The sequence below is a fragment of the Aspergillus tubingensis genome (genome assembly GCF_013340325.1).
Source record: "Aspergillus tubingensis WU-2223L DNA, scaffold_3, whole genome shotgun sequence".
Classification (NCBI taxonomy): domain Eukaryota; kingdom Fungi; phylum Ascomycota; class Eurotiomycetes; order Eurotiales; family Aspergillaceae; genus Aspergillus; species Aspergillus tubingensis.
In genome coordinates, this window is record NW_023336277.1 from 2,226,596 (window position 1) to 2,251,344 (window position 24,749).

Here is a 24,749-nt window from a genome sequence, read left to right on the forward strand (position 1 = left end):
ATGTCTCGACCTGGTACTACACTCTATGTCACCGGCTTCGGGCACGGGACCCGAGCTCGCGACCTTGCCTACGAATTCGAACGGTACGTGCCGCTCATCGATTGCTACGCGCTACCATGACTATACGACCCGTGTCCATTCTCGCAATTCACCTCGGCTGAGTCCCGCAAACCGACGTCGGTGCCGCTCTCTATATCATACTATGATAGAGATTTGCTTGTTTATCCGATTTCCTTGGAGAGGGGACTCCTTGAAGGGGGACCCTCCGAAAGAGTTTTCCTCTCACAGTTGCCTTGCACCATATATTTAATGATTGATATCTATGTGGAAATTCTTCTAACAATGACTTAGATATGGACGTCTTGTCCGCTGTGACATCCCAGCGCCGCGTACCCCTTCCAGCAGACTGTATGTTTAATCGAGGCTTCGAACCCTGAATGATACTTGCTCACGACATAAGGTTTGCCTTTGTGGAGTACGAGAGCCGCCGCGACGCAGATGATGCATACCATGAAATGCATAATAAGCGGATTGGCCGCGATGATCTGTTGAAAATTGAGGTGAGTAGAAGACTATGGATTCCATAACCTGGCTGACATGGTTAAAGTGGGCGCGTACTCCTCCATCTGCTTCTTGGCGTTTTGACTCTGGCCGGGACCGGCGACGTGACCGTACTCCGCCACGACGTGGCCGCTCTCCTTCTCCTAGACGTGGTCGTGGCGACTATTCTCCCCGAAGGGATGACAGGTACGAACGGGATTATGACCGACATGACCGCGATTATGACCGCCGCGATCGCGACTATGATCGCCGTGACCGGGATTATGATCGCCGCGACCGGGACCGTGAACGTTCCCGTGACCGCTCTCGAAGCCCTGATGAGAGGGACCGCGATATCAAGGATGAAAGGGAGCGCCGTGATGACGATCGTGAACGACGCGAGGACGAGCGGGAGAATATCCCCAATGGTGAAGACAGGAAAGGTATGCTCATTGATGCATGCACCCACTTCTAGTCGTGGCTGATCATTTGCCGCAGTCCCCTTAGAACCCTTGACCTCCGCTCATGATGAGCTTGATACAGCCGAGTAGGTTATTTTGGCTTCATGAACTATCAGATCTCGTACCATACACCTGGCCAAAGACCTCAATCTGTGCTGGATTGTTTTCAAGGCCCGAGGGGTATAACGTGAAGCTTAAGATGTCATCAGTGCACGTTGGTGATCGACCTGGATGTTTAATTCGCTCTATCGCTGTTCAATACTGGCGCTATTTTCCTGACCCCTCCCCCAAGCTGCCGTTCCCCTCTTCCACCCCCCATGCTCGTGCGCTCTTCTCTTCATTCCATTGCTCTCTTGTCTTGCTTTCCACATTTTTCCTTGCATTAATTCTTCCTATGTGCTTTCCTTTGCCATTTAATCCTTCTAAATTGCAGTGTTCATTAGCAGAGAGAGAACGCGAAGGGGCCAACTCCTGGAAGTGCTGGCGCAAAGATACGAGGCATTGGGGCTTTGGTACTATTGCTTAACATTGGTATTTATCATGGTCAGCAGCTCGAATCATGACCGAACGAACGTCGAGCGGGCCTTTTTCTTGTTTATCGTATCGCCAGACTGTTTCGTCCTTTCGTCACGATCAACAGCGATCCGTTATCCGTCTTGAGCTCGCATTCTAATATAGTCGATGATCATTGACCTTTACCGTCTCGGAAGACCGGTCGACTTCGTGCATATCCTGCAACACCGCTTCGAAAACGATTGTAACTCTGTAGTCTGTAGAATTGGTCATGTTTGTGGGGAGAATACAAGGTAAGAGAAATCCGGAAGATATTCATGAAGTATTGACCTGCCGTATCACGAGTCTGGACTGAAGGCTACACTCTAGTCTATGTTTTCCTTGCACTTGGTGGAATGACTAGGACGACTTTGCAGTTGTAGAGTCAGAATTATCGGCTATCAAGGCAATAGGAAGTATGGCATGTGGGAATGCCCACATTCGTACACATTTCTGTCTTACATACAGCCATTCCAAGACGAAAGTTGGTGGGGATTGAAGCATCTTGTTATTGTCTGCATCATGACTAGTACGTACATATACTTTGAAGACAGTAAGAATTCACAAAGGAGTAGATAGGAAAAAGCGCGGTGCACCGCTGGTGTACATCTTCACCGAGCCATCACTGCATCTTTTCGTATGTGGCCATCAGAGAGCCTAGTCATATGGTGTTAGTAGGATAGATGCTGCTCGCCACAGGCCAAAGTTTTTGGAACTTACCGATAAAAGTAGTCACCAGGCGAGAGCGCACTTGGCAAATATCTTCAGGTACCAACCAAATTGTGGCACCTAGCTTTCGCGCTATGCTGATGCTCAGCTTAGCGTTTGCGTATGCCTCCTCGTCGTTCCGACCAGGCGTTACGAGATCGTAGTCGACATAGCTACTCTTCATGCCATTGAGCACGTCAAGGAGGAAAAGGCCTGAAGCGATCGACTGGTCCTTAAAGTTGCGTATCGATGAGGATCTGCCACCGCGGTGCGACATTTCGTTTGCCCATTTGATCATCTCCGAATCTGTTATCTCGCGCTTGCCCATACGTTTGGCTAGGCCCGAGAGTGTATTTGTGATATCCCGGCGCATTAGTTGCCAAACCAAACCAAGCGTGAGAGTTCGTTGACCATCAGTAATATCCGCTCCTTGTACACCTACCAAGGAAAATCCCACGTGTTTCCCAAGCTCAGTGGCGTAGTTAGTATTCTCAACTGCCTTGAAACGCATCATTTCTCCCCCGGAAGCCGGAGGCTTATTGACGTGTCTCCAGTTGACACTGCCAGGCATCACTTTGTCGTATGCTTGCAGCAATACAGTTCCATCCCTAAGATCATCGAATAGAGAATTGACAGCGGGCTGTACGTCAAGAGAATTGAGCCACAGGGTGAAAACTCTGGCTTCCCGCTCACCCTCAGCATCAAAATCTTCAACTTCAAGCTTCTCTTCTTCGGTGATTGGGTCGAGGCCTGGAATAGTGTTGAACAAATTCGCCACAAAAGCAAGGTTCAGTTTAGGGTTCCCTGCGACGAGCGAGGAGGGTGTCAGGAACTTCCGACAGCCCAGTTTGTCCGCATTCGTCAAGACTTGTTCTGCCCTCTGAAGAACATCCTGGGTCTGAAGAGGACTCCGCGAGCAGGTCTCCGGGGCCAATTGATTCAGAAGCACGGTGTAATTTTCACCATCCTTAACATCAGATGAGAAATTTGTCACCCTATAACAGAGTTAGTCGGTTGCATCTCTAGGATTGCAGGTTTGGTCGTAGTTTCACAGCTGGAAACCTCCTGCTAGGATAGTGCAAGGTACCTTCTGTTCCATTTTGCGTTCTTCAGATGATAATTGAACCAACGGAGAAGAATCTGCTCCGGTGGAAGGCGTAGGAACTGCTCCAATGTTTCATCTTCCTCCAGGAGCCTGTACAGTTCAGGGTGCAATTTGATATCAATCTTGCCCAAAAGACCGCGGCGGATAATCTGCCAGATCAATCCCAGAATAAGGTGCTCACGCACTTCTATGATGTCGCCGCTTCCTATGTTCACAACAGAACAGCCAATACCCTTGGCTGAATTGATCACGATGTTGTTGTTTTCCGTCATATGGAATGCATTCAGTTCTTTGATCTTCTTCCCAGCTTTGTTCAGAACGCGCTCATCAATAGTGTCCGGGACACTATCATTGATCAACTTCGCCAAGACCAAGCCGTCCTTACATTTATCGAACATTTCGAACGTGTCGGTGGGAAAGGGTAGGGAGTGACCAATGTCTGGATCACCAGCAAGAACAGCATTTATGTGCCTAGTAAATTCTGTTCTCTCATCCTCGTTGATCGTATGTGTCACATTCGCCGAGGAACCTTGGACATGAATCCTGCCTCCTATACTGCCTTTGGAGACATGTCGAGACGGGCCGGCTCCATTACCCGGAAGGACTGGTGCAGGAGCCGAAGCCGCCTGGTTTTGCGTCGAGGCAAAGCGAAGTTTAGAAATAAGCTGTTGAGATTTGTCTTAGCGACCACTGTACAGAGGGACGACAAAAAGAGCACAGCAATAGTGGCATACTGACGTCCACATAATCTTCGAGCTCGACTCGGCGAGAGCTGTCGAGTTCAACTTCTTTCAAGGCCTGACGCACAACATCATAGGGCTTTCGTTCTGATTGTTGGGTGGCTTTAATAACGGTTGCCTCGTCTAAGGAGCCTTTATCATCAACATCCAGCTTTCGAAAAGCATCTTGGAGAGAGAAGATCTCCGACTGCTCAAACTGCGGATATTTTCTGCGCTGCAGAGTCAGTCGGCGCCGGGCAATATCTCGAATGGTGGGGTTTTCTATCGGAGCCATTGACTTGCCTTTGGAGTTTGATCACGTTCATCCTCAGGGGGTTTGCTCAGGTGCTTTCCAATACAGACTGGCAAGTTAAGAGCTTGGTGAGGAGACGTCAATGGTATTACAATAGGGTTTGTGAGCGTATGAATATAGCAGTATAGAAGGGGTCACCGATCTGATGATGTAATTCGAATCAAGGATGGGTACAAGAAGAAGTTGGCAGTCTTCACTCGGCACTATTATAATGGAGTAAGCACGGCGGGCGTACTTAGGCACCTAGGTACGTAGTTGCGCTATTTTCCTCTACCTACTAGGAAAGTGGGGAAATAAAGGTGGGGGTTGCGAATACGGAGTAGTACTGCTACGTACTGCTTTTGTAGTACAGTACTTTGTAGTTATTAGCCGACAGGTAAGGGTCGATCACCTTGTATGTTCAAATCTCTTCGTTAGTTAGCAATATGAATACCTACAAAATTATTCCATGACGTGGATGGATCTGAAGGTTGTAGTCCTGGTCATTCTACGGCTTATTTGCACCATCATGGTCATGGATGGATGAAAAATAAATCGCGTGGCACCCGATGATCAGCACGGCCATACTTTCTTCTGTATTATATGGTAATTACGGTCTTTGCAGTGGTCAGTACTAGTAAGTAGTAAGTAGTTACCAGTCCGTACGCAGTTTTATTCCTGCTAAGTCTATTGAGGTGATCCTAGGTCGAACATGGGGTAGCCTATCTTGTAGATATACAGTAGCGTAGCCCCTGACAGGATCTAAATGCAGTCCAGTCGGTCGATGGCTGCTTCATGGGTTTCCTCATTGCCACGCCGGCGACTTACTGTAAATGTGTCCCCGATTAAATGGTCGTTTCTTGCAACCCTGGAGCTCGGCTTTGCCAAGAATTCGGTGCAGCTTCACGTTGTCTAGGCTCTGAGATGCTTATTTGACCACGCACTAAAGACAGTATAAGCACGAGGAGAACAACGGTGAATAGATCTATATCTGGTCAGCTTACACCAACCTCGCGCTTTGATCCTCTGGAGTATCTTTGGTCTACCTTAACTATTGGCTATATCACCATCGCGCTGTCTAACTACGTGGCCTTCTTCTATGCTAACCGCCTTGTCACCATATTAAATAGCCATCGCATTTGCTCGCTACCAAACGCATTGGCTCGTGCTCCGTCATACCGGGCTCTTAAGAGCTTGATGTCAAAAGACAGTCAGAAGGGGACTTTCTTTGGGGCCTTTACTCCGGGTAAACCCCCTAGAAGTACGACCCCGCAGCCCGACAACGGTACGAAAGACCTCCTACAACGTTCTCGAGGAGAGGACCATACAGTGTCACATAGACATGGGTTGAGTCCGCGTCGCTACCCCAAAGACTGTCCTCCGTTGAAGGTTAGGTGGTTCTATGCTGTGGATTCGCCCAAATGGAAGCCCGGGCCCCGCGATCAAAAGGGTGACTCGAAACCTTTAGCGCCCCCGAAGAAGTTTGTCCCGTTCATTTCCAGAGACTCTGAAGCCGTCGAAGATGCATTTCAAGCACTTTTACAGTGTGATGTCGAGAACGAGCATGACTCATACAGCAGGTCGGTAGGAGGTGCGTCGTCCGAGCCGACCAAGGTTCCTGTGAATGAAGACTCGCTTTTTGATGTTATTATTGAACAAAGGGAGCTTCGGCCGGCCTACTGGATAGGCCCCGTATACGAAGTTCGTCGCGGAACTTGGTTTTTTCAAGACGGGTCGACAACAAAACCATGTGAAGAAAACTTGGCTACCCAGCTTGAAGAGGGTTATCTCAAGTCAAAGCCATGGCGGTATACAAGCCCTACCTATTCTGCTAAGTTTCCTGTGAGAACAAATGACAATGAAAAAGGTGATATTGAAATTATGTCTTCGCGAAGTTGGAGGCTTACTTTGCCTACAGTACCCGGGTCTTCCAATGAGTCCGAGAATTCGGGGCATACAACTCCTGTGGCTAGGAATGAACCTGAAACGTACCGTCTGTTTGGTGCTTATATGAATAGTATAGTGACTTATCAGGATTCTAAGACAGCGTTACTGGTGAACGACGATTTCATGTCCAGGGTGAGCACAACGGTCTATCAAAAGCTTGGTGGCATTCCAGGAACGAAGCTCGTACGTGGTTATAACGAAACGAACAAACAGAAAGAGGCGGAGGATAAGAGTTGCGTCGAAATGAAATCATCTGGGGAAGAATTACAAGAGGTCTTGCCTGGGGATACTCAAGAAAGGACAGTTTCACAGATGGGTGGACCATTTACGTCTCGTTACCAAACATCGGACGATGAAGGTATCTCGGTCGAGGAAAAACCGACTGTTGAGCAGCGCGTTTCAACGGATATGGCTGAGCTCGAAGAGCGAGCACGCAAGCAAGCACAAAGGGAAATGGAGGATTCCAGAAAGGTTGAGGATAAAGATCGGGAAATCGATCACCTAGTCTTGGTCACTCATGGAATCGGTCAGCGACTTGGCATGCGTCTAGAGAGTGTTAACTTCATACACGACATCAACGTTTTGCGCAAAACTCTAAAGAGTGTGTACAGAGCCTCTCCTGATCTTCAGGCTCTTAACTCTGATTTTCCGGACAAGCACGAAAACTGCCGCATCCAGGTTCTCCCGGTGTAAGTAGCACCCTGCCTTGTGTCTCAAAGTTGATTATGTGCTTTGACCTTTGCCCCACCACCATTAGACATTTTCTCCATCTTCACAATTAAATTTCCGGGAAGACTATTAGCGTGCCAGGGCTAATAGGTTCCAGGTGCTGGAGACATCTTCTGGACTTCCCATATCATAAGGAGCACCAATCCCGTACAGAATTCGATCTGGGTGATGCGAAAGGCTCCGAGAGTACCCCATATCCGAGCTTGTCCGATATAACACTTGACAATATTCCTGCAGTTCGAGGCCTCATCTCAGATTTGGCGATGGATGTGCTTCTCTACCAAAGTGATTACTGTGAGCATATCTCTCGGATAGTCAAGCAGGAGTGCAACCGGATTTTGGACCTTTTCAAAAAGCGAAACCCTTCTTTCCGTGGCTCTGTAAGCCTTTGTGGGCATTCACTTGGAAGCGCCATCCTTTTTGATATACTCTGTCATGAACAGCAAAATTCACGGCCTACTGAAGCCTCGCATTGTGGCTATGACGAGAATTGTGACAAAGTAATCCAGGGCGATCATTTGGACTTTAATTGTGATGATTTATTCTGTTTGGGGTCTCCAATAGCACTGTTCCAGATGCTCAAGGGAAAAACCATTGCTGGGCGACCACAGAGGCAACATGCATCATCAACCCGTCCCGAAGGTGAAATTGGGACAGTCAAGTCGCAATCTAGCTCTTCTGTGCTTCATGATTATGGAAATGACAAGCTTCAGCATCACACTCTGACTTCAATATCCTCTCCAAAATGCCGACAATTGTTCAATATTTTCCATCCTTCTGACCCGGTTAGTTACCGTCTAGAGCCTCTCATTTCGCCAGCAATGTCATCACTCAAACCTCAGCCATTGCCGTCAGTCAAGAGAGGAATTTGGACGACATCGGGTCAGAGTCTATCATTGATTAGCAGTCGTGTCGGACAAAGTGTGGGGTCATTGTGGACGAACTTCACATCCGGTGTCGCAAGCAGTTTGCTTAACCGAAGCCTTGGTCTTACTTCGGAAGATACTGCATCCTCCGAAGTAGGCCTTAATACAACTCTGCATGCCCATAAATCACAATCATCAGCTTCTGACCCCGGCTCTTCTCATCAAACAGAAGATATCAGAAATCCTACTCTCATTGACTCAAATTTAGAAACACTCTATGAGGGTTATCGTAAGGCCGGGGAGGGCGGCAAGCCGAGGGATTCTCAGAGCAACGTAGGGGACTCTTTTGAATCACTTGGGACCGATCATCATGGGAGGAGACTTATGATTGAAGATGCGAAAGTGAGGACTTTGAACTCCAATGGAAGGGTTGACTATAGTATACAAGAGTAAGGCACCTGCTTATCACTTTGGATGCTTTACAATATCTCAAATCTAATTACAGAACGCTGATCTGTCACAGGGGGGCCTTCGATATATCAATGATTGCTAGTATTGCTAGCCATCTCAGCTATTGGTCTGATGAAGACGTGTGCCATTTCATGATGTCGCAAATGCTTTGTAGGAGGCCCGGGGGGGCTGCATAGCAAATTTGGACATAGTGTTGCATGCTGATCATAGTTCGACCTACCTACATGTAATGAACGGTAGTTCTATGTCCTTCGCACTTAACCAGGACATGTAAGAGAAGGGTTAAATGCCAGCGCGTGATGTCCAACTTATGTAACCTGAGACATAAGCGTCGAACGCATGAGCTACGGGCGTAGATCATTCACTGTTCACGCGGATTCCTCGAAATTTCTTGAGCTAGGGCCTTTGATGCGTGCCCCGTACTATGACCATTTTTATATCTAATTAGTATATTCTGCGGTAAAAGAGCTATATGGTAGACATCGCAGCTTATATGTTAGCTGTTGATGATAATGCCGGCATATTCCTTAGGAGGCAGTGATTTGAACAAGAAGGGAAATCATCAATTGATGTATCGAACGCGCCATGATAGGCGGGCCTTACAAATGCAGGACTGTTGGGAAAAGTCGGCTTGGGGTACTTATTACCTTAGCCCTGTTCCTAGATCCGCTATTGGACATGGGTAAGTTGGGCATGACGTTCACCGATGTTTCCTCATACTTCAGGTACCATCTCCCATGATGTCTTCATCAATTTCCAGACCACCATTTAGTTCTCCAACAGCATCGCCACTGACCCTTGAAGCATCAGGCCACCTCTGATTTCTAGATAAGACTTGAAGACTTTCATTTCCCAGCTGCAACTCACTGCTACATTGGTTAGCATCTTTCGTTATTAGTCCTAGTACCCGAGCCTCTTCGACCAATCGTGTTCGCATCAGTATTTCACTATTGAGGTACGATTCACGGCGCGCAAAAAACCGAAGCATTGTTGCATCTGCTTGACCATGCAGATGCACTAGCGTAGCGCTGAGGGTGCCAGACATTACGAGCAACGCCACGAAGTCTTCGATATTTGCAGAAAATGCCAATGGTGCAAGCGTGCGTTGTGCCACATCCGCTGCAGTGAGAGCCGAGAAAGTCCTGCCTAGCTTGATAACAAGAAACGAATTGTAAGCGTAGAACAGCTGAGAGACTAGGCCCTCATTATTGTCCTAGAAGAATGTCAGTCTAACCGATACGTGACAATTGTACTCCCATCTGCTAACGTACAGTACGCCAAACTGACCGACCAATGTCGATCTCAGCTCTCAACCTTGGATAGTCGCCCCTCTCAAAAGCGTCGACCAAGGATGCGTAGGGTTTTGTTAACGTTTGATATACTTTCGAAACGTGTGCAGAGATCACTCTAGGCGATGAGATCAACTATAACAGTAGCGTATGTCAGTCAAAAGCATAATTCGGGTGCTTCGTTGCAAGTTGACTACCTTTCCGTGCGCCAGCAAGCTAGCTAATATCCACTTCTTATAGCCTTCGATCATTATTTTGCTGACAGAGTCATTGACAGGAGACGATATGACAATGCTTAACCAATGTAACGCCTTATCCCATTCCTTTAATGCCAGGTAAATCATTGCGCCATACAGGAAAAATCTCATATGATCTCTGTATGTCAGCTTTGCAGAGAAGCCAGATGCATCGGAGATGAACGTATCGCCGAAAGTGTCTTCGGAACACAACGGACGACTGATATGCTTGCGGTAGGCTTGGACTGAACTGGTAGGAAACTGGAAAACCCATCTTTCCATAACCGGTAAAGCATGATGATAAGACTTGGAAAGGAGAGTAAGTCTGAGGAACGTAACATGCAATGATGTAAGGACACCAGGTGAGTTTAGTCGAAGCAATGCCTCCTTTATCACTTGGACCGCTAGGAACGGCTATTGGAGGTCAACTATAAAGCAATTAAACAATTCATGTTGGCTTGGAGGGCACTTACCTTCGCAGTAACTTCAGCAGCATGTGCCAGGAGTTCAACAAGTCGGCGCCACTCATAGCCAGCATACCTGACCTGGATTGGATCAAAATGTTGAAGAAAATAGGCCACTCTAGCCCATAAATCATTCCCTGGCTTGATTTCGTCTGGCACACTTTCTTTTGTCCGCTTTTGTAGACTGTCGACTTGAATATTGAGAATCAAAAGGTAGCATAACGTGTGCTGTGACGGATCGAGGTTCTGCGAGGTAAATGGTCATATTCGTAAGCATGCCTTATATACCATCTTGCATAAGATTCCACTAGCCATGCTCTTCCACCCTCACCCGCGAAGATTCTGGCCGTGCTTACATCTAGGAGATATTGAGTGTCAAGATCCTTATCGCAATTCTTAATGTATGCAACCAGGTCACGGATTTGTGTGTCATATCTTTCATCGCGCGTATTATTTATTGCACGAAGTTCAGATGACGCCGAAGTGAGATGTGCGAGAATCTCTGCCATCTTCTGTGGGTTGTACGACCTGTAGCTGAGTAGTGGCCAGTTGAGTGCAGATGAAGGATGAAAGATGAGAGCGGCGGGTTGTTGAAGGGGGAAGTAGTAGTAGTAGCACTTGACAGTACCACCCACTTATTACCTCATACACGGTGCATGCCCCTTAGCTACAACAGCTAACTAGAGCAGACTAGCTTACTCGCAACCACCTTGCCTCAGTACAAATCAAGGGTAAGATACAGAACTAGTAGTACATACGTAGAATACTCACTACTGCATCACTTCACTTACCGATATGACCGATCACTTTAACACCAAAAGCCACACTCATGGTTCGTGAGGCACTGAGTATGTCATATCCCCAGCCAGATTCAAATATAAAGAGACTAGCAATACTACTAGTACTCAAGGAGCAAGGGAAAGAGTTTGATATCAGTGTAACATTCAACCATGATATGCTGTAGTTTAATATTGGTTGTTACAGCAGCACAACAGAACAGTTGTTGTAGGCATCGGGTCGACATTATACTGACAGTAGAAAGCTACTGATCGTGATGTCAAACAATAACCTGTTGAAAGGGGCATTCACCGAGGTCATCAGGCCTAATTTGTAAAACACATGTGCTGGACAATTTCTGATGAATTGCGGAATGCCGAGTATGGGCAAAACATTAACTAGTCAAAAGAGACCGAAACGGATACTTTCTCGGTGCACGGGGTACATACTAGTACTGAAAGTCTACTTGTTGCTTAGGTAATATTACCGACTTCAATCCGTGACCCCTCACTTCCTGTGTTCTTACCCAATACTTACATTCTCCTTAGTGAAATCTAGCAAATGTCGCTTACACAGTCTTCTGCCGGCAGTATCGCAAGCACTGCATCCGTAGCTGCTAGACGGCTAGCGGTCCTATCAAACGCTGAGCGCAATGAAGCATTAACGGCGCTGTATGAAGGTCTTTTGGCTAATAAGGATGCCATCCTAGCCGCCAACGCAAAGGATGTCGCATTGGCAAGCCGTGCCGCGGAGGATGGGGATTTGAATTCTAGCGTCTTGAAGAGGCTTGACTTATCAAGGCCGGGGAAATATGATGATATGTTGCAAGGAATCCTCAGTGTGCGGGATTTGACCGATCCAAGTAAGAATACTCGATTGTTTTAGTGTGCGCGTTCTGACCTGTCAAAGTTGGAAACGTGACTCTGAGGACACTGCTCGATGATGGACTTACTTTGGAGAGGGTGAGCTGTCCTATTGGGGTGTTGTTGATAATTTTCGAAGCTCGCCCTGAGGTGATCGCAAATATTGCTGCCTTGTCTATCAAGTCTGGCAATGCAGCTATCCTAAAAGGTTTCAGTCACATACCCGCTCTAGGTTTTCATGCATTGCTGACCATAATAACAGGCGGGAAAGAATCAACTGAATCTTTCGTCGCAATATCGACGGTGATCTCTCAAGCCATATCGAGCACCCGCGTTCCCAAGTCCTCTATCCAGCTCGTACAGACCAGAGACGTGGTTTCTTCCTTGCTGGCCCAAGATACTTTGATTGATTTAGTCATCCCTCGCGGGTCGAATGACCTTGTTCGCTTCGTCAAAGACAACACCAAAATTCCAGTATTAGGCCACGCAGATGGCCTTTGCTCCGCTTACGTACATCATGACGCGGACCTGGACGTTTCCGTTAAAGTGCTCGTCGATTCCAAGACGGATTATCCGGCCGCTTGCAACTCTCTGGAGACCCTGCTGGTGAATGAAGCTGTTTTGAGGACCATACTACCTACTGTTGCCAAGGCCCTCGTGGCGAAGGGTGTTACTTTGAAGTGTGACGAACCCTCGAAAGGTGCGCTGGCGGATACTTTAGACTCTGCGGAAATGAGTTCTATCGTGGATGCCGTCGAGTCCGACTATAATACAGAGTTTCTGGATCTGATCCTTGCTATCAAAACGATACCTGCATCTGCTCCCGGTTCAGGTGTTGATGCAGCGATCGACCACATCAATACGCATTCCTCAAAGCATACCGACATAATCTTGACCAAGTCAAAGGCCACTGCGGATTACTTCATGAGCAGCATCGACAGTGCCGGTGTTTTCTGGAATGCTTCAACAAGATTTGCAGACGGTATGAGGTATGGCTTTGGCACAGAGGTCGGGATCAGCACCAACAAGATCCATTCCAGAGGTCCCGTGGGACTAGATGGTCTCACGATTTACAAGTACCTGATTCGGGGTGATGGGCATAGAGCAGGAGACTACTTCGATGGTGTTGGGGGTAAAAAGTGGAAACATGAAGCTCTACCATTGTAATATATAGAACAATAATAGAGAAACTTTATAGGTATTCAATGATTTAACTCCATTTTCATTTTCATCCAGTTAAGCTCGCCTGGAACCCTCATAATATTCGGTCTGGCATCGGGCATTCTAATAAACGTTGGAGCAACGGCCGGCAAGACCCCTAGGTATGCATGATTCCGCAAGTCGTCATCACCAGCACGATGAACCGCTACCAGACACAAGAAACGGAAAATATTTAACCAGCGTTCCTTACACCTTGAAACCGCGAGACCTTCTGCGTCCACGGGCTCTCTCAAACTTACGTCCCTTGCTGCGGACGTAGGGTTTCTGATCAAGGTTAGTTATGCAAACCATATTTCTGCGTAGGGTATATAACATGCCTTGTGGCTGTGGGGGCCGAAACCGAAGTGCTTCACTGCCTCCCGAGCATTCTTGGGTCCGCGGAGGAGGAGAGTGTTCGCTCCAGTAGGGGCACGCAGAGCAAGCTGGTCCAGAGTCAAGGTCTCACCACCGGCCTTCTCAATCCTGGCCCTAGCAGTAGCAGTAAAGCGAAGGGCTGCAATGGACAGCTTCGGGACAGTAAGAAGACGGTTGTCGTCAGTGATGGTGCCGATCACAACGATAGTCTTGCCCTTGTGGGAGTCGGTCACATTGGAAACAATGCGCGAGAGCGAAACGGGGGGGCGGTTGATCCTGGACATGAAAAGGCGGCGCAAGACGACCTTGTTGAAGTTGGATTCCGTACGACCTGCAAAATTTCCACCACCCATCAGTTTCCCATGGCTGAAAATCGGTTGCACATAGAAGGCGGAGACATACGGGCGAGGAAGCGGTAAAGCTTCACCAAGACTTGCAGGTAAACGTTCTCGCTCTTGGGCGCCTTGCGATGGGTGCCGCGCACATGGTGGCGGTCCAAGTCGATACCTGTATCCCAAAATCAGTATTCGCCAAGTGAGAATAGGAACTGTCCATGGTGTTGAGCCAAAAAGAGAAGTCGCAACCCGCGAAATTCTTCGGCGAATGAATATATCACCACGTCAATTGAACGTACCCATGGCTGCTGTTATTGATGGGACACCTGAAAGTTGGCTGGCTATCGCACCCGTAGTCAAGGTGAAGCTGGTGAGGTTTTCAATCTACGATTTTCAGATGCACGGTGTGTGCGGGTTGAGCCCTACACTAGTCCCAATACGGTAGCCAAGATCATTTGATGCCCAATATTCAAGGCATGCATCATTCATTGTACTAGTTACTCCAGTTTAAATCCTGACTATCCTAGCACTGTGTGCTAAATAAATTATAGTTTTAGTGGGGAGCTCCATTTATCCTGCTATCATTTATCATTGGACGTTGACCTCACATACTGTTGATTCATTAATGAGCGATCCCTCCGGTTCCCCTCTTGACCACACATCTTTCTTATCTGTAGGCGTGTGCCCTTCCTCTAACAAATTCTATAGTGTACTCCGTAGTCCGTAGGCTTATGATCCATAAATATGTTGCATCTTTCCCACTTTTACCCCGCACAGTCTAGCATAACCCACTCCAGCTCACTTGACCTGCCGTGTCAACTATTATATTCTATACATATCCAAGTCCTTACATCAAACAAGTGCTCTACAAGGTTTTTATATCTATGTAACATATTTTAATTATTTCGCATGCGTAATTATCGAGAACACTCTGCCGAACATAGCCATCGCCCGACATTGGGAAAATTGCACAATCCATAGCGGCAATATGATACGTACCATCACCTAACAAAGAAATCCATTTTTGGTAAAAAAGAAAAGTTGGAACATATTCTATCTACCAGGTGTGATTTGTATTCATCGGGGTGCCGTGGCCATATTTACTGATGTTATATCTATCATTTCTCCAAACCCACTAAGAAGTCCCGGGTTAACTCGAAGCTGAGCCAACTACTAGCCATACTGGGAGCCACTTTGAGAAGATTTGGCACGATTCCTTTGAACAGGCCACGCAAGCCCTCTTGCGCCACAATGGCCCTTACGGCGTCCGTAATTGATGCATATTGATATCCCATCCCAGACATTGTATTAATCTGGAAGCGCCGTCGGAGAACATCACTGAAGCCGTGACCTCCATATTAGCTAATCATAACGAGGAGCAATCGATGTTTCCTGGTGGGGCTTACAATGGGTATGTGCATGTTTGTGCTACTGCACCAGAAACTGCACCGGCAAGTAGTTTACGCAGGGGTCCTGGTGTCGCATCACCTTCAGGGGTCAAATACTTGCGGACCGATTCATACGTCATGAAGTTGAGGCCAACCTAAAATGCACTTAGTCACAGGTGGTATAGTATGAGCGTTCCGGGCTTACTGACATAGGGGGCGACACCAGCAACGGTAGGCACAATGCCACGGTAAAGACCTACAATACCGCCTTCGTTTCTATATATCAAGACCATTGTGGTAAACATGCCCGGTAACTGCTCGCCAACCCCTCGGTGACTGAGAGCTTCAAATGACGCTGACTGGATAGAGAGTCGAGTTCTGACAATATCAAGAGGGTAAGTAATTGTCACGGATGTGATGCCGGCAGCGGCACCACAAAGAAGCCTCTGCATGGCTGATAATTCGGCATTTGGCGAAGATTCCGCGAACTAGAGTCTACGTTAATCAAACCTCCAACCCGGTCGCCCTCTATGGCTTATATTCGCACTTCAAACGCATTGTACACTCGAGGCGTATAAACTCAAAGCCTGTACGGATTCGTTTTCAACTCACCTTCTTGTAGAAATTATAGCTTCCGAATTGAACCGCTGAATAAGGAATGATGCGAATACAGTTCGTGCCATTTCCGCGCATGAAGCCTCTCCATCCCTCCTCCTTTCCGATTTTGACGAGCGCTTTCCATATGGATAATTTGTATTCTTCTCTGCCGACACTCTGAATCTGGAGGAGGATTTTGAGACGTTCGAGTGGTGATACAAGTGTCCTCGACACCGCACCCGCTACTCCTCCGGCTATGAAAGCAGCAACAACGGGTTCGGCAATTCTGGACCTGGCTTTATTGATAAAACTTGGCGCTTTCTCCGTGAAATGGTCCTTTTAAGGCGACAACAGTCGTGAGCTTGAAGATGTACATGATAACTCCTGTAGCCATACCTGTATAATGTTGGACATTGGTGGTTGAGGCATTTTGAAGTCTGCACTTTGCCCGTTCGATTGGATACATCGACCTGACCGGTGGCGGCCCAAGCTGATGTTAGGTATGGTCCTTGATAAGAGACCGAGGTGAATCAATCCGGTAGTAGCAGGATGCGGGGAACACGACGTTCAGTAAGCCAGTATGTGACAGACGTACTGGACAGGCCTATCCAGGGGCTGTTATGAGCAACATTGAAACTAAATAACAGCCAATGGATGCAGCTTGAGGGGTCGAAATACTAGTACCTATAGAGAGACGATCGAAATGGGGTGCTTGCGGATCATTCATTCGGTATGTTGTCTATTGGCCTTGTGATAATGGTCTCTGGTGGTTTGTTGGGACCCAGTGCCCCCTGCCGTTGTCCTAAGAACAGGACGGGCCAAGGCCGCATATGAGAGAAAAGCTGGTGAAGGTGCTATTGCATACGTGTAATGGAGGTGCAAGAGGCTTTGTTACAGCGATAGCGAGCCTTTAACGAATCACCCACAGATAGTTATAGTTCAAAAGGTATAGGTGGAATGAGAATAAGAATGCAAGACAATGTGGTCTGGAATAGTTCGAAACCAAAGTCCGGCACTAGCAGGCTGGATTGCCAAACAAATCACTGCTGGTCACTGCTGTGTTGTTGTGGAGTAAAGAGGGTCAGTCCCGGGAAGAGAAACGGCAGCGGAAATCGAGGATTCACACCGGGGACACCCGTCTCCTGCCCTAAGAAAGATACTATTTTAAACTCGATATCACCACCTAATCTTTCTATATATAGGAGATTTTCACTAGCATTTATACATGAATTTTATATAAGATCTAATATACAGGCTAATTTAAAATCCAATAAAATAACGATAGAGATCTCTATAAAAGGTTCAACACAGAACTTTATATAAGAAATCCTAATATAAACGGAGTAAGTCGGAAATTTTCTAATGCTACATCTTATTCCTATTATAAATTTTATAATGAAAATAAACAAACAGCCCCAGCTAAATCATCTTCTATTTAAATCATTAATTAAAGTAAAGCTGAGTTACAATAATAAGCATTACTAGTAATGTATTATGATAAACTTTAAAAATATATGCTAATACAAATGACAAGACTAAATCCATTATCAATTAGAGGTATTGATCATATAACAGCCATATAATTATATTTTATTGGTTATTAAATTTTATCCTTTTTAAAGTATAATAACAATCAAGATTCTATTATTCAATTATTTACAGAAAAATTCCAAATCCTATTAAAAGGTATTATCATCAAAAACGTTAAGAATAAATTATGGTAAAGTACATTACTATATAAATAAATATCTTAAGTATTCCTTAGAAAGGAAAGTTTTTATTGTGTAATTATTTAGAGGACTGATCAAAAGACCGAAATAAAAGTATCTTGAAAAAAGATTCTAATATCTATAATATAAGTGTGATGGCGAGCCATGTGACTAAGACATGTGATATAATTTTTATCTACTTTATTAATTATATATAATCCTGTCTATTTATTCTATTTACTTTATCTTACTTATTTATTTTTATTATTTATATGTATTTATATACTTCTTTCCTTTCCTCTCTCATGTTTAATATTTTAATGCAAATATATTAAATAAAATTATTTAATTAGTTTTTATATAATATTGAATATTATAGCTAATTACTTTTTTTCTTTGATTAATATTATAAATAACTAATTATTTAGTAGAACTGCTAGTATTCATTTATTATATACTTGATAATATTAAAATAACTAAGATAAAATAGTCTAAAGTAGATTTTTAAAAACAAAAGTAATTAACTGATAATTCTCTTAAATTATAATAATTTAAAAAATTCAGATTAATTTTACTTTATATAAAAAATTTAAAATATTTATATATTATTTTATTAAACACAAAAACTGAGAACTATAAAAAGTTTTTAAAAACATTTAATAAAATATATAGAAGATTTCTAAAAAAATTAATCTAGTTTTTAATTCTATAAATAACATAAAAGCAGAATTAAATACTATAATTAATAAATTTAATAGACTTATCTCGAAATAGAATAAATTAATTAAAAATATAATATATAAATGATATTAATAATATATTATATAATTTATAATAATTAAAAATTAAGATTTAATCTAAGAAATCTCTGAAAATTTTTCTAATCTTTTAATATTTAGTAATAATAGAATTTAATTTTTGAAATCAATTAATTCTAATACAGTAGAAGCTGGAAGTAAATATATATTATTTAATTATCTCTATAAAAAATATTTGAAAATATCCAATTTTCTAATTCTATCTTAAAATAATTAATTTTTATAAGAACATTACTGATATACTAGAGTATTTAAAAATGATTCTTATTAATTTAAATAAAATTTATAATACCTGATACTAATACTAAGAATTCAAAATATTTAAAAAGAAATTTTATAATTTTATTCTTATATTTTAATATCTGATAGTAGAGGCTAGTATTATTAAATTTTATTAAAAAATCAATTATATTAATAATTATTTTTAAAGTAAAAAGAAATTATAGTCTAGTTTATAAATAATAAAATAAATTTTTATTAATTTATTAGTTTTATGCTGGTGCTTTAGAGTCTGTAAATTAAATAATAACTTAATTTAAAAATTTAATTTATTATCTTAATATATCTTATTACTAATCTTGAATATTAATATTTTTATTATTTTAATTTTTATTAATATCTAAATTTTTTAATTATTTTTATGTTTCTAGGATGGAGCCTGAAAACTATATTTATATAATAATTAGATATTTTATTTATCAGAAATAAAATTATTCAATTAAAGATTATTTCAAAAAAAGATAACTTAGACCAAGTAAACAAAAATAATAAATAATAAATAAATAAATAAAAAATACTACTTAGATAAGTCTTTTTTAGATAAAATATAAATTTATTTAAATAAATTAAATTTGTAGACTTTGCTAGGCAAACACATAAAGATTTTATCAAAAATATCTTAATATAAAAAATAAATTAATAATATCTATCTGTATTTTAACAGATATTAATATATATATATATATATATATATATATTAATTTTATAATTAAACTAGTATACTGATTTCAGAATAAATTAATTCTTTTAATAATTAAATATATTGTAATAGAACTTGATAAAAAAGTTATTATCTTTTCAATATATACTTTTTATTAATAATAAATAATAATTTAATATTATATTCTTTGATTATAAATCCTAATTGATATGATATTACATTAAAAAAGATATAATTTATTAAATATAAAATTTTTATTAGATTATTAATAATATTAATTTATTTAATTTAATTAATTTTTATTATAAAATAAGGTCAGTGGAGGTTTATTATATTATATTCTTTAAGATATTTTAGATTAATACTCTGTAAATTGAAGCTATTAATAAAATATTAAGTGTTAGGGGCGATATAGGAGACATGATAAGTTTAATTATATATATAAATACAAGCTATTATTCTATTTAGAACTGATCACTGGCCTCGTACAGTATTAGAAAGAATTAATAAGATTTAATATAAAAATAGATTATATAATCTTATTTAATTTATATAATTTATAATTATATATTACTTATATAATTTATCAGGTTATAGCAAGCTGGTAGACTTTATTTTAATATTATTTTTTTTCTGAAGATTATATTTCTATAATTACAGAAAAGATTTATATAGCTTTATATATTTTCTAATTAAGAAATTAGAAATTTATGATAATTTAATTAATCAGAATGTTGTAATTATATTTTTTGATTATTATTATATAATATATTTCCTTACTCTAGGGTCACATGTATAGATATAATATTATGAAATATAAATATATTTATAATACATAAATAAAATAGTAAATATAGCTTTACAGCTCTATATCTTAATAAATAAAAATTTATTTATAAATAATTTTATTATTTATTATATTTAATTTATAACAATAAACTATATAAGATTAAGAATTTTTTCTATTTTTTTGTAAATCTCTTTTTTAATAATATACGTATTACTATACTGATTTACTTATTTAATAATAATAATTTCTGATATTTTTTATATTACTTATATTCTTTTATATAAAAATAATTATTTAATATATTTTTCTTACTGTTCTGCGTGGGTGGTAATTTAAATTATAATTTATATAATAAAAAATATACATTCTATATTTTATGTAAGAAAATAATTATATTATACAGATCATGAGTTTGTATACAGCTTAATTATATATTATATATATTTTTATATCAGATTATTAATTTGTTTCCTTTTTAAAAGTATATAACTAGAAATATAACTGTTTACTAAGAAATTTAAAAAATAAATAAAAATAATTTGTTTTTCTGTACTTTACATGTTGTCTGTATTTATATTATTATTTATATTATTATTATAACTAATTTTTTTGTTATTATTAATCCTGCTGTATCTATCTTGTCTGTTATATTTTTTATCATGTTTATTTTTTATTATTATTATTTTTCTCCTCCCGTGTACCGCGATTATTTTATATACTAATAAAATTATTAATATTCTATTTTTATAAAATTTTATTTTATTAATAATCTTTAATATATAGTTTTTATTAGTTATATTAAGTATAGTTAATATTCAGGTAGCTGTTATTTTTATATATTAATAAGTAATTTCTTTATATCAAATAAATTAGATATAACTACTGGCTAACTTATATAATAAATTGCTAGTAAATATTATTATTTAATAATTATTATTATAAATGTTTACTACTGCTGCTGGATGCAGCCTGGTAATATCTTATATTAAATTATAATTAAAATAACAGTATTAGTTTTCTAGTATATAGTTTATTATTATTATTTTCAGTTATATTTAAAATATTTTATTTAGGTATATATAATAATATAAAAATAATATAAAAATAATATGAAAATATAAATTAGCTAATTTATATAATATTAATTATTTTATTTAGCTTTGATATTTATACATGGTTAGATAATAGTTAGATATATTTCAATATCTTTATTATTATTCTTTTATAAATAATTAATTATTAAATTATAGTTACTTATGTACAAATATATATAATATTCTTTATAAAATATAATTATCAATAAGAAAGTATGTAGTAAAAGATTATTTATACTATCTTTACCAGTAATTAAATATTATTTTGTATATTAATCAAAGTAGCTAGTTATAGTAGATCTATATATTTTTAATATTTATGAAAAACTTTTAAATATTCTTTTAGAGATGTAATTTTATCATTTCATTATATTAAAAGTTCTTTTTAAAACCTTATATATAAAAATCTTTTTCACTAGTTATTTCTAATATTTATTAATTGATATTAGAAATAATCAATAAAATTTATTTATATAAAAATTATAGAACTCTAAAAGCCACATAAAAAACTCAAATATAGATTTTTATATTTCAATAATAATTATAACGTATATAATAATAATCTCTAGATCTCAATAATTAGAAAAAACTTAATTTACTAGTAATTAAGTTTTATATTTAAGTAAATAATTATAATATTCTTAACCTGCATTATAATCTTTTATTTTATTTAAAAATCCTTCTTTTCTATTTGTAATTATATCATTTTATTATTATTATTTTTATTTTATTTAGCAAGATTTCAAGTATTTATTTTATTTTTTATTATAAGTATATTTCAAAAATATTTAATATAAATATTAGTAGTATAATATACATGCTAAAATAAAAAGATATATAAAAATATATAACTTCTATTAAAAATTTTAAGTATATTAATATATATTATATAATAAACTGGAGCTGCTACTATGATCTAATAAATTTAAAAAAATAATAATTATAAATTTTAATATAGATTTATCTCCAAGTAAATAACAAGGGAAAGTCTATAATATAATTTTATTATTTATAGAATTAATATATTAAGTTTATATTTTATTTATTATATTAGAGACATATTATAATTTTAAGCTAATATATAAGTATATTATATTTATTTTTAAAAATATAAAGAAGCTAGTAACTGATATAAAAATTTTTTATAAATAGATATTAGATAATCTTATATTATTATATTAATATTTATAAAAATTATTAATAATATATTATTTTTAAACGGACGGGCAGACAGCGCATTAAAATTGAATTCTCAAATATTATTTATAAAATTATTTAAATTTTTTCTAGAATAACTGGACTTCATAATTTTTAATAATTCAAATAATTTATATTAATATAATTATAATATTATAAAAATTATATTTTATAAAGCACTAATAAACTCTATACTTCATAAATTAATATGAACTAATAATCTTTTCCTGGTAAAATACTATTCTTAATAATATCTATTTTTTAATATATTATAATTTATTTATAATATTTTTTATTTTATTACTGAGCTAGCTAGGACTATTATAAGTTTATTTTATTTATTTTCTAGTCTAGATTATTTAATTTTTTTCTTTATAAAAATTTTATTTTTATATTCTTATATCCATGGGGTTTTTCTTATGTTTTATAAAATAAATCTACTATGGAATTCTCTAGATTAAAATATATTATTTTAAATTTAATTATTATATATATATATATATATATATATATATAGATCTGTAGTGCCAGAGAATCTAGAATTTTTATATTATTATTAATAATTTTTATTTATAAATATGTTTTTATATTTACAGGCACTCTTTTCGGTGAATATATATTTTATATTTATTTAATTTTTTATATAATTATTTAAATTATTTTCTGTTAATATTTCTTTAGAGGATTTATTTATTCTTCTAGATTTAAAAAACTTTTCAATAATTTTATTTATAAAATAAATAATAATAAACTCTATTTTATCTTCTCCAGTGAGAAAGTAAGATCTAGATATTAATTAAATATATTTAGAAGATTTTTTTCCTGGGCTAGTATTTAATTATGAAATTAAGTATTATAAATAAATCTGTTTATTTAATTTACTAAAAATTGAATTTTTTAAATATAAGATTTAAGAAGTTTTCAAGATTAGTATAATTAGATTTCATTATAATTAGTATTATTATTTAAATACTTTTATAACAGTAAATAATTTTTGATTATTTATAAAATATTTATTCTTTATATCTGTTTTTCTTGAAAAGAATAAAATTAAATACCAGGTTTCTTCTATTTATAATCATAATATAATTATATTAATTATAAAATTTGAAAAGTCTGTCTCAAGCTTAATTTATAATCCTAAATTCAAATATTATAAAAGTAGTATATTTTAAAATTTTTGTTTAATTTTTGAGATATTTTTCTTATATTAATTAAAAATTTAAAAATTAGTACAGGAATCTATATTATTAGTAGTTTTATTTTATTATTATAAAATATTCTGATTTTCTTTTCTTCTTTTTTAGTATATAAGTTTTATGAAAAGAAGAATAATATAAAAATAATTCTTAATAAATTATTTATAGAAGTTTACAAATTTTATAATAATCAGGATTTTATATATAATTATAGATTCTGACTATGAATAAATTATATTAATTTATTTTTTATTATACCTTTTAAGTCTAATTTTAAATTCGAAATAATATACTTTTATATATAAAATTTATATTCCAAAAGCTTTCACTACTACTTAATATTTTTAAAAATAATCTAGTACTGCTTATATATATTTAATATATTTTTATAACCTTATAAATATATAAAAATATATAATATAATAAATATATAACTTAAATAGCTTTAGAATATAGTAAATTTATTAATTAAATTAAATAATATAATATGTAATAAATATCTTTTTTAAGAAACAACTAATTATTTTAATATTATATTGAATATTCTAACCATGATTATACAATTAAATTAAAAACAGGAAAATAATTTCTATATTAATTGATTTATAATTTTTTTAAAGACTGAATTCTAAACTCTATATTAAAATATATATAATCTTATTTATTCTATTTATTTTTATTATTTATATATATATTTTTTTACTCCTTTCCTTTCCTCTTTTATGTTCGATATTCTACTTTAGATATACTGAATAGGATTATTTGATTAGCTCTCACAATTATTAGTTTCATATAAATTATTCTGTAACTTATAAATTAGCTAATACTAAATAATTAATTTTATAATACACTGACTCGGTTTAATCTTTAATTTATTAAAATATTTATATTAAAATAGTAGGACTGGACAGCTATTAATTGATAATTTTTTTTAAAATTTTTAATTATATATATATCCTGTCCTCTCTGGATACAGGTATTATATTTTTAAATAATATTAATATTATTATATTTTATTTTTACTAATACTTATAAAAACAGCTGCTAAAATAGCTTTTAAAGAATAAATTATATAATAATCCTGTTTA

The 24,749-nt window shown here is 37.4% G+C and overlaps 7 protein-coding genes across 7 annotated transcripts; 3 read left to right on the top strand and 4 right to left on the bottom strand.

Annotated features, from left to right (window-relative positions):
• Nucleotides 1–1,091, top strand: AtWU_01887 (RNA-binding protein; the record flags this gene model as incomplete). Its single annotated transcript, XM_035497001.1, has 5 exons — nt 1–83; nt 352–408; nt 461–560; nt 608–983; nt 1,039–1,091. 5 exons carry the CDS (start codon nt 1–3, stop codon nt 1,089–1,091), a joined length of 669 nt encoding a protein of 222 aa, XP_035352894.1.
• A 1,084-nt stretch (nt 1,092–2,175) lies between these two features.
• sac6 (fimbrin) lies at nt 2,176–4,411 on the bottom strand (the record flags this gene model as incomplete). The annotated part of the gene is made up of 5 exons (XM_035497002.1): nt 2,176–2,210; nt 2,274–3,256; nt 3,349–4,031; nt 4,105–4,315; nt 4,389–4,411. The coding sequence occupies 5 exons, from the start codon at nt 4,409–4,411 to the stop codon at nt 2,176–2,178; spliced, it is 1,935 nt and encodes a 644-aa protein (XP_035352895.1).
• A 1,163-nt stretch (nt 4,412–5,574) lies between these two features.
• AtWU_01889 (DDHD family phospholipase) lies at nt 5,575–8,566 on the top strand (the record flags this gene model as incomplete). The annotated part of the gene is made up of 5 exons (XM_035497003.1): nt 5,575–6,244; nt 6,296–7,013; nt 7,151–7,433; nt 7,497–8,368; nt 8,443–8,566. 5 exons carry the CDS (start codon nt 5,575–5,577, stop codon nt 8,564–8,566), a joined length of 2,667 nt encoding a protein of 888 aa, XP_035352896.1.
• Nucleotides 8,567–9,111: 545 nt separating this feature from the next.
• Nucleotides 9,112–10,888, bottom strand: AtWU_01890 (putative COP9 subunit 3; the record flags this gene model as incomplete). Its single annotated transcript, XM_035497004.1, has 5 exons — nt 9,112–9,603; nt 9,662–9,814; nt 9,877–10,329; nt 10,389–10,625; nt 10,736–10,888. The coding sequence occupies 5 exons, from the start codon at nt 10,886–10,888 to the stop codon at nt 9,112–9,114; spliced, it is 1,488 nt and encodes a 495-aa protein (XP_035352897.1).
• An 829-nt stretch (nt 10,889–11,717) lies between these two features.
• On the top strand, nt 11,718–13,186 carry AtWU_01891 (glutamate-5-semialdehyde dehydrogenase; the record flags this gene model as incomplete). The annotated part of the gene is made up of 3 exons (XM_035497005.1): nt 11,718–12,018; nt 12,066–12,227; nt 12,282–13,186. 3 exons carry the CDS (start codon nt 11,718–11,720, stop codon nt 13,184–13,186), a joined length of 1,368 nt encoding a protein of 455 aa, XP_035352898.1.
• A 240-nt stretch (nt 13,187–13,426) lies between these two features.
• On the bottom strand, nt 13,427–14,232 carry AtWU_01892 (60S ribosomal protein eL18; the record flags this gene model as incomplete). The annotated part of the gene is made up of 4 exons (XM_035497006.1): nt 13,427–13,504; nt 13,558–13,925; nt 13,997–14,101; nt 14,229–14,232. The coding sequence occupies 4 exons, from the start codon at nt 14,230–14,232 to the stop codon at nt 13,427–13,429; spliced, it is 555 nt and encodes a 184-aa protein (XP_035352899.1).
• Nucleotides 14,233–15,047: 815 nt separating this feature from the next.
• AtWU_01893 (putative mitochondrial carrier protein) lies at nt 15,048–16,343 on the bottom strand (the record flags this gene model as incomplete). Its single annotated transcript, XM_035497007.1, has 5 exons — nt 15,048–15,267; nt 15,336–15,472; nt 15,527–15,805; nt 15,930–16,250; nt 16,311–16,343. The coding sequence occupies 5 exons, from the start codon at nt 16,341–16,343 to the stop codon at nt 15,048–15,050; spliced, it is 990 nt and encodes a 329-aa protein (XP_035352900.1).
• Nucleotides 16,344–24,749: the final 8,406 nt, after the last annotated feature.